Raw genomic sequence first — 16,386 nt, 5'->3', positions numbered from 1 at the left:
CTCTGGTTTCCAGCGCTCTGGTTTCCAGCGCTCTGGTTTCCAGCGCTCTGGTTTCCAGCGCTCTGGTTTCCAGCGCTCTGGTTTCCAGCGCTCTGGTTTCCAGCGCTCTGGTTTCCAGCGCTCTGGTTTCCAGCGCTCTGGTTTCCAGCGCTCTGGTTTCCAGCGCTCTGGTTTCCAGCGCTCTGGTTTCCAGCGCTCTGGTTTCCAGCGCTCTGGTTTCCAGCACTCTTTCAACTGCTTGTGTATAGAGTCACATTTGAGTTGGATTGTTGTTAATCAGAGTCTGAATATGGCACCCTATTCCGTAGCCTGATCAGGCCACCAGTAGTGCACTAGATCGGGAACAGGGTCCCATTTGGTACACCGCCATAGTTTATCAGACAGAGATCCTCTCAGTCCAGAGCTTTTATACTGAGACGTGTTGTTATTGTTTTACGACCCAGAACAGGAAGGAATATCAAACTGTACAAGTAGAACAACAACAGTTATTATACTGGTTGTTCGGATCCTGGATGCTGATTGGACCCTGTTCCCCTTAAAACGTGCACTACGTTCAACCCATGGCACATAGGACTCTGGTCAAAAGTAGTGCAATAGATAGGGAATAGGGTGGGAGACTGACGATGAGTCAGGACACCCAGGACACCCAGAGAGTCAGGACACCCAGAGAGTCAGGACACCCAGAGAGTCAGGACACCCAGAGAGTCAGGACACCCAGAGAGTCAGGACACCCAGAGAGTCAGGACACCCAGAGAGTCAGGACACCCAGAGAGTCAGGACACCCAGAGAGTCAGGACACCCAGAGAGTCAGGACACCAAGAGAGTCAGGACACACAGAGAGTCAGGAAACAAGTAGTGTTTAGTTTCATCTGTACTTCAAATCCTCTCAAGTTTTTTTATTTTATTTTTAAAGAGGAAGTTTATCAAAAAATTGTCACTGTCATGCAGAAGTTTCAAACGTCATGTTTCCTTCTAACATATATGTTCTGTACTCACACACACACACACACACAGCTGCAACATCCCCAACGGCACCCTATCCCCTACATAGTGCACTACTTTTGACTAGGGCCTATAGGACTCTGGTCAAAAGTAGTGCCCTATATAGGGGATAGGGTGCGTTCCTGCTCTGATTGTAGTCTTAAGGAATCAGACGTTCATAAAACACACGACCAGACGATTAAAAAAAAAGCACACGCATGCAGAGAACCTTCAGAAAAACACAGGCAACACAACACTCACAAACAGGAAGACGAACGGACGCGTTCCAGGCCGACTACGTTTCAGACGCATGCCAGATTTCATGACAGCTGGATCAGTGTTTATCATGTTAGTTAACCACCACACATGTTATTAACCATTGGTTAATGCAACGCATCGACTTCGATACAGTTGACCTGGAACGTGTCCTGTAGTTTCAGGAGTGATCATGAGCCAGTTATACTGCCTCAGACCACAGGATAAGGGCAGAACACTTTTGACCTTTCAAATGCTCCAATCAAAACTCTCCAAACGCTCCAATCAAAGTGTTATTAAGGTGTCAAAGGGTTAGACGGGGGGGGGGGGGGGGGCAACAACATAATAAACAAGACTCCAACTCCCAGAAATCCTGTAAATATTTCATACAGCTGCTAAAGGAAGACACAGTCAGAAAACCTCCTTTAAAATCACACTGTGTCTGTGTGCCTAATGGTGCCCTGCTCGCTTTATAGTGCAACTATTCTGGTACAAAGTAGTGCACTATATAGAGAATAGAGTGCCATTAAATCAAGCCATACATACTGAGCTACAAATGCCGGGACGTGAGCAAGACAACGTGGTTAAAGGGGTTAAAATGAATTAATATCACCATTCAACGATATAAACTACACACTAACTTTTACAAACCCAAGGACAAATAAATACATAAATGATCTCTATGTACACTAACTAAATGTTGGCGTCTTCAAACCAGGAGCCCGGGGTCAAAGGTCAATGATCAACATGTCAAAGCACCCTATTCCCTATATATAGGACACTACTTTAGACCAGTACCCTATTCCCTATACATAGGACACTACTTTAGACCAGTGCCCTATTCCCTATACATAGGACACTACTTTAGACCAGTGCCCTATTCCCTATATATTGGACACTACTTTAGACCAGGATCCATAGAATAGGTCCATTATTTTTATCCCTTCCACGAGAGAGCACGTTTGGAACCATTAAGGGTAACCATAGTAACAATAGCGATACTGAATGTGTGGGGGTCAGAGGAGACCGACAGGTACTATTTCAGTTAGCAGAGTTGGGTAGATTACTTTTTTGAATGTAATCAGTAATGTAACTCAGTTACTTTTGGATTACTTTCCCCTTAAGACGCATTAGAAGAGGACAAGAAGGAACCGGCAAACGCATTTGGTGTCATCATCATAGTGGCTTCCGATTGGTGGTCATCATTTGGTGTGTCATTATAGTGGTTTTGTGGTCAGACTCTCCTCATGTGGATCAAACTTGCCCCCCTTTTTATCCCACAAAGCACCCATTCTGAATTAAAAAAGTAATCCAAGAAGTAATCTAGTTTTTCCAAAAAGTATATGTAATCTGATTACATGTTTTTGTTGTTATTGCTGGAAACGTATCTGATTACAGTTCCCCAACTCTGGCTGTTAGTGCACCTGTAACAGTAAAGATCACGGAGTTGAACTGCTGTTCTGCAGAGCTACTGCAGTCGTTTACACTGGACCATCATTCCCTGTTTAAATCCTAGATTTCGGGATTTTCATGCTTATTTCCTTCTGACTCCAGGAATCCTCCAACCGGGGGGGGAAAACAGCGGATGTATTGAAAGTTCCCGGAAGTGTAGTTACCTTACGGTCGGTCGGTTGTCTTTACACATCCACAGTACGAATTCAAAACTAGTTTGTCATGTCAGTTCATTTGGCAAACGAGTTCAACTTCAACAACAACAAAAAGTCCACACAGTTAAGTCGTTTACAAATTACAAGAAGAAGGCACATTTGGTTGGTATCAGTGGAGGCTCCTCAGAGAAAAAAGGGGGAGGACGGCAATCTACTGACCGTCACTGGTTGGTATGAATAAGCACTATTTACAGAGAATAAGATTGACACTGTATAGAAACTGTCTGTTCAACAGAACAACCTGCTAGACGCTGTTTTTATTTTTTTAAATGACTCAGATTCGTCTCAACTCCTCATCGGCCCCCTCTGCTGGCGAGACCAGGTGTTGCCGGTTTTACAACCTTAACTCCTCATCGGCCCCCTCTGCTGGCGAGACCAGGTGTTGCCGGTTTTACAACCTTAACTCCTCATCGGCCCCCTCTGCTGGCGAGACCAGGTGTTGCCGGTTTTACAACCTTAAATCCTCATCGGCCCCCTCTGCTGGCGAGACCAGGTGTTGCCGGTTTTACAACCTTAAATCCTCATCGGCCCCCTCTGCTGGCGAGACCAGGTGTTGCCGGTTTTACAACCTTAAATCCTCATCAGCCCCCCTCTGCTGGCGAGACCAGGTGTTGCCGGTTTACAACCTTAAATCCTCATCAGCCCCCCTCTGCTGGCGAGACCAGGTGTTGCCGGTTTACAACCTTAAATCCTCATCAGCCCCCCTCTGCTGGCGAGACCAGGTGTTGCCGGTTTTACAACCTTAAATCCTCATCAGCCCCCATCTGCTGGCGAGACCAGGTGTTGCCGGTTTACAACCTTAAATCCTCATCAGCCCCCTCTGCTGGCGAGACCAGGTGTTGCCGGTTTTACAACCTTAAATCCTCATCGGCCCCCTCTGCTGGCGAGACCAGGTGTTGCCGGTTTACAACCTTAAATCCTCATCAGCCCCCATCTGCTGGCGAGACCAGGTGTTGCCGGTTTACAACCTTAAATCCTCATCGGCCCCCTCTGCTGGCGAGACCAGGTGTTGCCGGTTTTACAACCTTAAATCCTCATCAGCCCCCTCTGCTGGCGAGACCAGGTGTTGCCGGTTTTACAACCTTAAATCCTCATCGGCCCCCTCTGCTGGCGAGACCAGGTGTTGCCGGTTTACAACCTTAAATCCTCATCAGCCCCCATCTGCTGGCGAGACCAGGTGTTGCCGGTTTTACAACCTTAAATCCTCATCGGCCCCCTCTGCTGGCGAGACCAGGTGTTGCCGGTTTACAACCTTAAATCCTCATCAGCCCCCATCTGCTGGCGAGACCAGGTGTTGCCGGTTTTACAACCTTAAATCCTCATCAGCCCCCTCTGCTGGCGAGACCAGGTGTTGCCGGTTTTACAACCTTAAATCCTCATCGGCCCCCTCTGCTGGCGAGACCAGGTGTTGCCGGTTTACAACCTTAAATCCTCATCAGCCCCCATCTGCTGGCGAGACCAGGTGTTGCCGGTTTTACAACCTTAAATCCTCATCGGCCCCCTCTGCTGGCGAGACCAGGTGTTGCCGGTTTACAACCTTAAATCCTCATCAGCCCCCATCTGCTGGCGAGACCAGGTGTTGCCGGTTTTACAACCTTAAATCCTCATCGGCCCCCTCTGCTGGCGAGACCAGGTGTTGCCGGTTTACAACCTTAAATCCTCATCCTTTCCCTTGTTGGTACCTGTGAGACTTATTGCTGTACATGTAGTGTCCACTGCCTGTTGTAAAATCTATTTGGCCAAAGTAGTAATAGTTAGTAGTAAACAAACTGTTAATTTGGTATAACTTTGTCAGTATTATGGTTCAACCAGAGCGTTGTGTTTAGAAGGGATTGGCTGTCTGAGCAGTAACAGACTGGTACTCAGGGTAGGTTCAGACCCCCACAGAGCAGTAACAGACTGGTACTCAGGCTAGGTTCAGACCCCCACAGAGCAGTAACAGACTGGTACTCAGGCTAGGTTCAGACCCCCACAGAGCAGTAACAGACTGGTACTCAGGCGAGGTTCAGACCCCCACAGAGCAGTAACAGACTGGTACTCAGGCTAGGTTCAGACCCCCACAGAGCAGTAACAGACTGGTACTCAGGCTAGGTTCAGACCCCCACAGAGCAGTAACAGACTGGTACTCAGGGTAGGTTCAGACCCCCACAGAGCAGTAACAGACTGGTACTCAGGCTAGGTTCAGACCCCCACAGAGCAGTAACAGACTGGTACTCAGGCTAGGTTCAGACCCCCACAGAACATACAGATTAGACTGATTTAAAACCTTCAGTGTGTAATCGTAAAATGGTTTTCAAAACAACAAGACATGGGGGAGGGGGGGGGGGCATTTTAAAGAAATAAAACATTTTAATACATCGCCAGAAATTGAGCTTGTATTTCCTGGTATTGAAAGATAAAGATGTTTAAAACTACTGCTAACAAAGGAAGGTTTTGCTAAAAGAAAATAACATTTAAAAAACACCAAACACGGTCAACTTGACCGTCAATCTGTAGAGACAGTACTGAGAGAGTCTGGAGAGCTGCAGGGTGGAGGCCCCCCAACGGTGGCTATAGTGGTCAACCTGACTCTAGTGGTCCTTCTGACTCTAGGAATCCTCCAACCGGGGGGAAAACAGCGGTCAACTTGACCGTCCATCTGTAGAGACAGTACTGAGAGAGTCTGGAGAGCTGCAGGGTGGAGGCCCCCCAACGGTGGCTATAGTGGTCAACCTGACTGTTAAGACTAGACTGTGGGCTCGTTACAGAATGTCCATGTTGCAGTCGACCTGTACAGCTCAGGGGGTTAATATAGGCGGTGTGACATGTGATCATCTGTGCAGCATGACTGCAATACAGACACCCTGGAACGTACCCCGTCTCTACACCCATATATATATAGACAGCAGTATGTGGACACCCCTTCAAATTAGGGGATTATATTTCAGCCACACCCGTTGCTGATAGGTGGATAACATTGAGCACACAGCCATGCAATCTTCATAGACAAACATTGGCAGTAGAATGGCCCTTACTGAAGAGCTCAGTGACTTTCAACGTGGCACCGTCATAGGATGCCACCTTTCCAACAAGTCAGTTCATCACATTTCTGCCTTGCTAGAGCTGCCCCGGTAAACTGTTAAGTGCTGTTTATTGCAAAGTGGAAACGTCTAGGAGCAACAACGGCACAGCCACAAAGTGGTAGGCCACACAAGCTCACAGAACGGAACCACCAAGTGCTGAAGCTCGAAGAGTGTAAAAATCATCTGTCCTCGGTTGCAACGCTCACTACCGAGTTCCAAACTGCCTCTGGAAGCAACTTCCGAACCATGTACACACACACACACACACACACACACACACACACACACACACACACACACACACACACACACACACACACACACACACACACACACACACACACACACACACACACACACACACACACACACACACACACACACACACACACACACACACACACGTAACATAAAGCATTATGGGGGATAAATAAGATAAGTTTATTCCGGCCATTGTATTTAAATTATCTGTGTAAGTGGGCGTTTCCTTTCTCACATGCTTTTCCCAGAGTGGGTTTGGTTCCTCCATAATATCTAACGCCAGAGAGGAAACAACGCCGCCCCTACCAGAATACATTTTTCCAGTGAGATGTTTCGCTCTGAGGAACCCCCTCCTCCGCGGGCGGGGGCAATAAACAGACCAAGAGTGGGCCCCGATCCCGGAAAAAAAAACCCATGAGGAAGTGGATCTGAGTGTTCAGCGTTCTCTGCTGTATCTGGTGTAACGTTCTGTTTTACTGAACGCAGCCCTGGCAGTCTGTGGTTCTCCACTAGGGCAGCGACCTGCTGTAGACGATAGGTCACAGGTCAGAGGTGACAGGTTAGAGGTCAGTGACCTTGTTCTCCACCAGGGCGGCGACCTGCTGGAGACGATAGGCCAGCTGCATCTTCTGTCCAGCTGCGTCCTCCTCCAGAGATGTGATGATCTACAGACAGACAGCATTCACTATCAGATAGTACAGTAGATTACAGTAGAGACATGATGACCTACAGACAGACAGCATTCACTATCAGATAGTACAGTAGATTACAGTAGAGACATGATGACCTACAGACAGACAGCATTCACTATCAGATAGTACAGTAGATTACAGTAGAGACATGATGACCTACAGACAGACAGCATTCACTATCAGATAGTACAGTAGATTACAGTAGAGACATGATGACCTACAGACAGACAGCATTCACTATCAGATAGTACAGTAGAGACATGATGACCTACAGACAGACAGCATTCACTATCAGATAGTACAGTAGATTACAGTAGAGACATGATGACCTACAGACAGACAGCATTCACTATCAGATAGTACAGTAGATTACAGTAGAGACACGATGACCTACAGACAGACAGCATTCACTATCAGATAGTACAGTAGATTACAGTAGAGACACGATGACCTACAGACAGACAGCATTCACTATCAGATAGTACAGTAGAGACACGATGATCTACAGACAGACAGCATTCACTATCAGATAGTACAGTAGAGACACGATGACCTACAGACAGACAGCATTCACTATCAGATAGTACAGTAGATTACAGTAGAGACACAATGACCTACAGATTACAGTAGAGACATGATGACCTACAGACAGACAGCATTCACTATCAGATAGTACAGTAGAGACATGATGACCTACAGACAGACAGCATTCACTATCAGATAGTACAGTAGAGACATGATGACCTACAGACAGACAGCATTCACTATCAGATAGTACAGTAGATTACAGTAGAGACATGATGACCTACAGACAGACAGCATTCACTATCAGATAGTACAGTAGATTACAGTAGAGACACGATGACCTACAGACAGACAGCATTCACTATCAGATAGTACAGTAGATTACAGTAGAGACACGATGACCTACAGACAGACAGCATTCACTATCAGATAGTACAGTAGAGAAACGATGACCTACAGACAGACAGCATTCACTATCAGATAGTACAGTAGAGACACGATGACCTACAGACAGACAGCATTCACTATCAGATAGTACAGTAGATTACAGTAGAGACACAATGACCTACAGACAGACAGCATTCACTATCAGATAGAACAGTAGTTTACAGTAGAGACATGATGACCTACAGACAGACAGCATTCACTATCAGATAGTACAGTAGAGACACGATGATCTACAGACAGACAGCATTCACTATCAGATAGTACAGTAGATTACAGTAGAGACACAATGACCTACAGACAGACAGCATTCACTATCAGATAGTACAGTAGTTTACAGTAGAGACACGATGACCTACAGACAGACAGCATTCACTATCAGATAGTACAGTCGAGTACAGTAGAGACATGATGACCTACAGACAGACAGCATTCACTATCAGATAGTACAGTAGTTTACAGTAGAGACACGATGACCTACAGACAGACAGCATTCACTATCAGATAGTACAGTAGTTTACAGTAGAGACACGATGACCTACAGACAGCATTCACTATCAGATAGTACAGTAGAGACACGATGACCTACAGACAGACAGCATTCACTATCAGATAGTACAGTAGAGTACAGTAGAGACACAATGACCTACAGACAGACAGCATTCACTATCAGATAGTACAGTAGATTACAGTAGAGACACAATGACCTACAGACAGACAGCATTCACTATCAGATAGTACAGTAGAGACACGATGACCTAAAGACAGACAGCATTCACTATCAGATAGTGCAGTAGATTACAGTAGAGACACGATGACCTACAGACAGACAGCATTCACTATCAGATAGTACAGTAGTTTACAGTAGACACGATGACCTACAGACAGACAGCAGTCACTATCAGATAGTACAGTAGATTACAGTAGAGACACGATGACCTACAGACAGACAGCAGTCACTATCAGATAGTACAGTAGATTACAGTAGACACGATGACCTACAGACAGACAGCAGTCACTATCAGATAGTACAGTAGATTACAGTAGAGACACGATGACCTACAGACAGACAGCATTCACTATCAGATAGTACAGTAGATTACAGTAGAGACATGATGACCTACAGACAGACAGCATTCACTATCAGATAGTACAGTAGATTACAGTAGAGACATGATGACCTACAGACAGACAGCAGTCACTATCAGATAGTACAGTAGATTACAGTAGAGACACGATGACCTACAGACATACAGCATTCACTATCAGATAGTACAGTAGATTACAGTAGAGACATGATGACCTACAGACAGACAGCATTCACTATCAGATAGTACAGTAGATTACAGTAGAGACACGATGACCTACAGACAGACAGCATTCACTATCAGATAGTACAGTAGATTACAGTAGAGACACGATGACCTACAGACAGACAGCATTCACTATCAGATAGTACAGTAGATTACAGTAGAGACACGATGACCTACAGACAGACAGCATTCACTATCAGATAGTACAGTAGATTACAGTAGAGACATGATGACCTACAGACAGACAGCATTCACTATCAGATAGTACAGTAGAGACATGATGACCTACAGACAGACAGCATTCACTATCAGATAGTACAGTAGATTACAGTAGAGACATGATGACCTACAGACAGACAGCATTCACTATCAGATAGTACAGTAGATTACAGTAGAGACACGATGACCTACAGACAGCATTCACTATCAGATAGTACAGTAGATTACAGTAGAGACACGATGACCTACAGACAGACAGCATTCACTATCAGATAGTACAGTAGAGACATGATGACCTACAGACAGACAGCATTCACTATCAGATAGTACAGTAGAGTACAGTAGAGACATGATGACCTACAGACAGACAGCATTCACTATCAGATAGTACAGTAGATTACAGTAGAGACACGATGACCTACAGACAGACAGCATTCACTATCAGATAGTACAGTAGATTACAGTAGAGACATGATGACCTACAGACAGACAGCATTCACTATCAGATAGTACAGTAGAGACATGATGACCTACAGACAGACAGCATTCACTATCAGATAGTACAGTAGATTACAGTAGAGACATGATGACCTACAGACAGACAGCATTCACTATCAGATAGTACAGTAGATTACAGTAGAGACACGATGACCTACAGACAGCATTCACTATCAGATAGTACAGTAGATTACAGTAGAGACACGATGACCTACAGACAGACAGCATTCACTATCAGATAGTACAGTAGAGACATGATGACCTACAGACAGACAGCATTCACTATCAGATAGTACAGTAGAGTACAGTAGAGACATGATGACCTACAGACAGACAGCATTCACTATCAGATAGTACAGTAGATTACAGTAGAGACACGATGACCTACAGACAGACAGCATTCACTATCAGATAGTACAGTAGATTACAGTAGAGACATGATGACCTACAGACAGCATTCACTATCAGATAGTACAGTAGAGACACGATGACCTACAGACAGCATTCACTATCAGATAGTACAGTAGATTACAGTAGAGACACGATGACCTACAGACAGACAGCAGTCACTATCAGATAGTACAGTAGATTACAGTAGAGACATGATGACCTACAGACAGACAGCATTCACTATCAGATAGTACAGTAGATTACAGTAGAGACACGATGACCTACAGACAGACAGCAGTCACTATCAGATAGTACAGTAGATTACAGTAGAGACACGATGACCTACAGACAGACAGCATTCACTATCAGATAGTACAGTAGATTACAGTAGAGACACGATGACCTACAGACAGACAGCATTCACTATCAGATAGTACAGTAGAGTACAGTAGAGACATGATGACCTACAGACAGACAGCATTCACTATCAGATAGTACAGTAGATTACAGTAGAGACACGATGACCTACAGACAGACAGCATTCACTATCAGATAGTACAGTAGATTACAGTAGAGACATGATGACCTACAGACAGCATTCACTATCAGATAGTACAGTAGAGACACGATGACCTACAGACAGCATTCACTATCAGATAGTACAGTAGATTACAGTAGAGACACGATGACCTACAGACAGACAGCATTCACTATCAGATAGTACAGTAGATTACAGTAGAGACATGATGACCTACAGACAGACAGCATTCACTATCAGATAGTACAGTAGAGTACAGTAGAGACATGATGACCTACAGACAGACAGCATTCACTATCAGATAGTACAGTAGATTACAGTAGAGACATGATGACCTACAGACAGACAGCATTCACTATCAGATAGTACAGTAGATTACAGTAGAGACACGACGACCTACAGACAGCATTCACTATCAGATAGTACAGTAGATTACAGTAGAGACACGATGACCTACAGACAGACAGCATTCACTATCAGATAGTACAGTAGAGACATGATGACCTACAGACAGACAGCATTCACTATCAGATAGTACAGTAGATTACAGTAGAGACACGATGACCTACAGACAGACAGCATTCACTATCAGATAGTACAGTAGATTACAGTAGAGACACGATGACCTACAGACAGACAGCATTCACTATCAGATAGTACAATAGAGACACGATGACCTACAGACAGACAGCATTCACTATCAGATAGTACAGTAGAGACATGATGACCTACAGACAGACAGCATTCACTATCAGATAGTACAGTCGAGTACAGTAGAGACATGATGACCTACAGACAGACAGCATTCACTATCAGATAGTAGAGTAGATTACAGTAGAGACACAATGACCTACAGACAGACAGCATTCACTATCAGATAGTACAGTAGATTGCAGTAGAGACACGATGACCTACAGACAGACAGCATTCACTATCAGATAGTACAGTAGATTACAGTAGAGACACGATGACCTACAGACAGACAGCATTCACTATCAGATAGTACAGTAGATTACAGTAGAGACATGATGACCTACAGACAGACAGCATCAGTACTTATAAAGGATTCACTATCAGATAGTACAGTAGATTACAGTAGAGACATGATGACCTACAGACAGACAGCATCAGTACTTATAAAGGATTCACTATCAGATAGTACAGTAGATTACAGTAGAGACATGATGACCTACAGACAGACAGCATTCACTATCAGATAGTACAGTAGAGACACGATGATCTACAGACAGACAGCATTCACTATCAGATAGTACAGTAGAGACATGATGACCTACAGACAGACAGCATCAGTACTTATAAAGGATTCACTATCAGATAGTACAGTAGATTACAGTAGAGACATGATGACCTACAGACAGACAGCATTCACTATCAGATAGTACAGTAGAGACACGATGATCTACAGACAGACAGCATTCACTATCAGATAGTACAGTAGAGACATGATGATCTACAGACAGACAGCATCAGTACTTATAAAGGATTCACTATCAGATAGTACAGTAGAGACATGATGACCTACAGACAGACAGCATCAGTACTTATAAAGGATTCACTATCAGATAGTACAGTAGATTACAGTAGAGACATGATGACCTACAGACAGACAGCATTCACTATCAGATAGTACAGTAGATTACAGTAGAGACACGATGATCTACAGACAGACAGCATTCACTATCAGATAGTACAGTAGAGACATGATGATCTACAGACAGACAGCATCAGTACTTATAAAGGATTCACTATCAGATAGTACAGTAGAGACATGATGATCTACAGACAGACAGCATCAGTACTTATAAAGGACTGTGTGTTTGTGTGGTGTGTGTGTTGTTTGTGTGGTGTGTGTGTTGTGTGTATGTGTAGTGTGTGTTGTTTGTGTGGTGTGTGTGTTGTGTGAATGTGTGGTGTGTGTGTTGTTTGTGTGGTGTGTGTGTTGTGTGTATGTGTGGTGTGTGTTGTTTGTGTGGTGTGTGTGTTGTGTGTGTGTGTGTGTGTGTGAGTGTGTGTTGTGTGTGTGTTCTGTGTGTATGTGTGTATGTGTGGAGTGTGTGATCTCTGTGTGTGTGTATGTGTGGTGTGTGTGTTCTCTGTGTGTGTGTGTGTGTGTATGTGTGGTGTGTGTGTTCTGTGTGTGTGTGGTGTGTGTGTTCTCTGTGTGTGTGTGTGTGTGTGTATGTGTGGTGTGTGTATTCTGTGTGTGTGTGTATGTGTGGTGTGTGTGTTCCCTGTGTGTGTGTGTATGTGTGGTGTGTGTGTACCCTGTGTGTGTGTGTATGTGTGGTGTGTGTGTTCTCTGTGTGTGTGTATGTGTGGTGTGTGTGTTCTCTGTGTGTGTATATGTGTGGTGTGTATGTGTGGTGTGTGTGTTCTCTGTGTGTGTATGTGTGGTGTGTGTGTTCTCTGTGTGTGTGTGTGTGCATGTGTGGTGTGTGTGTTCTCTGTGTGTGTATGTGTGGTGTGTGTCTTCTCTGTGTGTGTATGTGTGGTGTGTGTGTTCTCTGTGTGTGTGTGTGTATGTGTGGTGTGTGTGTTCTGTGTGTGTGTGTGTATGTGTGGTGTGTATGTGTGGTGTGTGTTCTCTGTGTGTGTGTGTGTATGTGTGTGTATGTGTGGTGTGTATGTGTGGTGTGTGTGTGTATGTGTGGTGTGTATGTTCTGTGTGTGTGTGTATGTGTGTGTATGTGTGGTGTGTATGTGTGGTGTGTGTGTTCTCTGTGTGTGTGTGTATGTGTGGTGTGTGTGTTCTCTGTGTGTGTATGTGTGGTGTGTATGTGTGGTGTGTGTGTTCTCTCTGTGTGTGTGTATGTGTGGTGTGTATGTGTGGTGTGTGTGTTCTCTGTGTGTGTGTGTATGTATGTATGTATGTGTGGTGTGTGTGTGTGTGTGTGTATGTGTGTGTGTATATGTATGTGTGGTGTGTGTGTTCTGTGTGTGTATGTGTGTGTGTATATACCTGGTCGTAGTATTTGTTGATGTACTTATACAACTCAAGCAGAGCCACCAGACTGTTCATGTCTGATCCAAAACTCTGAAATGTCAAACACGGAAACACAATGTTACAATCTACTGGTTACCAGTACTGTACATTACAACAACATGACTCTATAATAATCTCAGAGTAGAGTAGAGCTGGGTTGAGTAGAGTGGACAGGAGAGGAGAGGACGAGGGAGGAGGGTAGAGGAGAGGAGAGGACGAGGGAGGAGGGTAGAGAGGGTAGAGGAGAGGACGAATGAGGAGGGTAGAGGAGAGGAGAGGACGAGGGAGGAGGGTAGAGGAGAGGAGAGGACGAGGGAGGAGGGTAGAGGAGAGGAGAGGACGAGGGAGGAGGGTAGAGAGGGTAGAGGAGAGGACGAGGGAGGAGGGCAGAGGAGAGGAAAGGACGAATGAGGAGGGGAGAGGAGAGGACGAGGGAGGAGGGAGGACGAGGGAGGAGGGCAGAGGAGAGGAGAGGACGAATGAGGAGGGTAGAGGAGAGGAGAGGACGAGGGAGGAGGGTAGAGGAGAGGACGAGGGAGGAGGGTAGAGAGGGTAGAGGAGAGGACGAATGAGGAGGGTAGAGGAGAGGAGAGGACGAGGGAGGAGGGTAGAGGAGAGGAGAGGACAAGGGAGGAGGGTAGAGGAGAGGACGAGGGAGGAGGGTAGAGAGGGTAGAGGAGAGGAGAGGACGAGGGAGGAGGGTAGAGAGGGTAGAGGAGAGGACGAGGGAGGAGGGCAGAGGAGAGGAGAGGACGAATGAGGAGGGTAGAGGAGAGGAGAGGACGAGGGAGGAGGGAGGACAAGGGAGGAGGGCAGAGGAGAGGAGAGGACGAATGAGGAGGGTAGAGGAGAGGAGAGGACGAGGGAGGAGGGTAGAGGAGAGGACGAGGGAGGAGGGTAGAGAGGGTAGAGGAGAGGACGAATGAGGAGGGTAGAGGAGAGGAGAGGACGAGGGAGGAGGGTAGAGAGGGTAGAGGAGAGGACGAATGAGGAGGGTAGAGGAGAGGAGAGGACGAATGAGGAGGGTAGAGGAGAGGAGAGGACGAGGGAGGAGGGTAGAGGAGAGGACGAGGGAGGAGGGTAGAGAGGGTAGAGGAGAGGACGAGGGTAGAGGAGAGGACGAGGGAGGAGGGTAGAGGAGAGGACGAGGGAGGAGGGTAGAGGAGAGGACGAGGGAGGAGGGTAGAGAGGGGAGAGGAGAGGACGAGGGAGGAGGTTAGAGGAGAGGACGAGGGAGGAGGGTAGAGGAGAGGACGAGGGAGGAGGGTAGAGAGGGTAGAGGAGAGAGTTTAAATCTCCACTCACCCCAGACAGCTCCGTTAGAGTAGAGTTCATCTCTTGGTAACAGCCAGACGCTGCACTGTGGATGTCACTGTAATACCTGGAACAATACCCACAGAACAATACCCACTGTAATACCTGGAACAACACCCACAGAACACTGTAATACCTGGAACAATACCCACAGAACACTGTAATACCTGGAACAACACCCATAGAACACTGTAATACCTGGAACAACACCCACAGAACACTGTAATACCTGGAACAACACCCACAGAACACACTGTAATACCTGGAACAATACCCACAGAACACACTGTAATACCTGGAACAATACCCACAGAACACTGTAATACCTAGCACCAATAACCAGCTCCAATAACCAGCTCCAATAACCTAGCTCCAATAACCTAGCTCCAATAACCAGCTCCAATGACCAGCTCCAATGACCAGCTCCAATAACCAGCTCCAATAACCAGCTCCAATAACCTAGCTCCAATAACCAGCTCCAATAACCAGCTCCAATAACCTAGCTCCAATAACCTAGCTCCAATAACCAGCTCCAATAACCAGCTCCAATAACCAGCTCCAATAACCAGCTCCAATAACCTAGCTCCAATAACCAGCTCCAAAAACCAGCTCCAATAACCAGCTCCAATAACCAGCTCCAATAACCAGCTCCAATAACTAGCTCCAATAACCAGCTCCAATAACCAGCTCCAATAACCAGCTCCAATAACCAGCTCCAATAACTAGCTCCAATAACTAGCTCCAATAACCAGCTCCAATAACCTAGCTCCAATAACCAGCTCCAATAACCAGCTCCAATAGCTCCTGAGTAAGAATTATAATAATGCCTGAATGGAGAGTTTTTCTATTGATTCATTATGAATGTCTGTCTCACCTCTCAACCAGCTGCTTGTATCTGGGGATCTCTCTGGCGTAGAGCAACTTGTTCACTGGAGAGTCCTGTTGGCAGGAAATCAACATCACCACGTTAAGAGAGATTATGTTTGTCAAAAACAAAACGACCATCGTCATCATCATCATCGTCATACTAAACGACTCTGAACAGAAATGATGAGGACCTACGAGATCTCCTGTCCTGACCCCAATCAATGATTACTGATTCCCTCTAAATAACAAATTCATTCAAATGAATAAATAAACAAATACAAGCAGATTGTGTTTTATTTATTTAATAAAATGACAGACCCAAGGTCCAAACTAAACTCTGCTCTATACCGCAATTA

At 45.6% G+C, this 16,386-nt stretch overlaps 1 protein-coding gene across 1 annotated transcript in view; it reads right to left on the bottom strand.

Annotated features, from left to right (window-relative positions):
• Positions 1-6,404: 6,404 nt before the first annotated feature.
• LOC139416970 (plexin B3) overlaps positions 6,405-16,386 on the bottom strand; it is a 227,327-nt gene continuing 217,345 nt past the window's right edge. Inside the window, exons 34-37 of the mRNA XM_071166195.1 lie at positions 16,038-16,102; positions 15,155-15,230; positions 13,826-13,900; positions 6,405-6,891 (exon numbers count right to left, since the gene is read on the bottom strand). Of these exons, the coding sequence (XP_071022296.1) occupies positions 6,787-6,891; positions 13,826-13,900; positions 15,155-15,230; positions 16,038-16,102 (321 nt within the window). The 3' untranslated portion in view covers positions 6,405-6,786. The remainder of the gene's footprint in view (positions 6,892-13,825; positions 13,901-15,154; positions 15,231-16,037; positions 16,103-16,386) is intronic.

The sequence above is a fragment of the Oncorhynchus clarkii genome, chromosome 9 (genome assembly GCF_045791955.1).
Source record: "Oncorhynchus clarkii lewisi isolate Uvic-CL-2024 chromosome 9, UVic_Ocla_1.0, whole genome shotgun sequence".
In the NCBI taxonomy this organism is placed as follows: Eukaryota; Metazoa; Chordata; class Actinopteri; order Salmoniformes; family Salmonidae; genus Oncorhynchus; species Oncorhynchus clarkii.
Note: the sequence above shows the minus strand (reverse complement) of the source record. Positions and strands in the feature narration are given on the sequence as shown.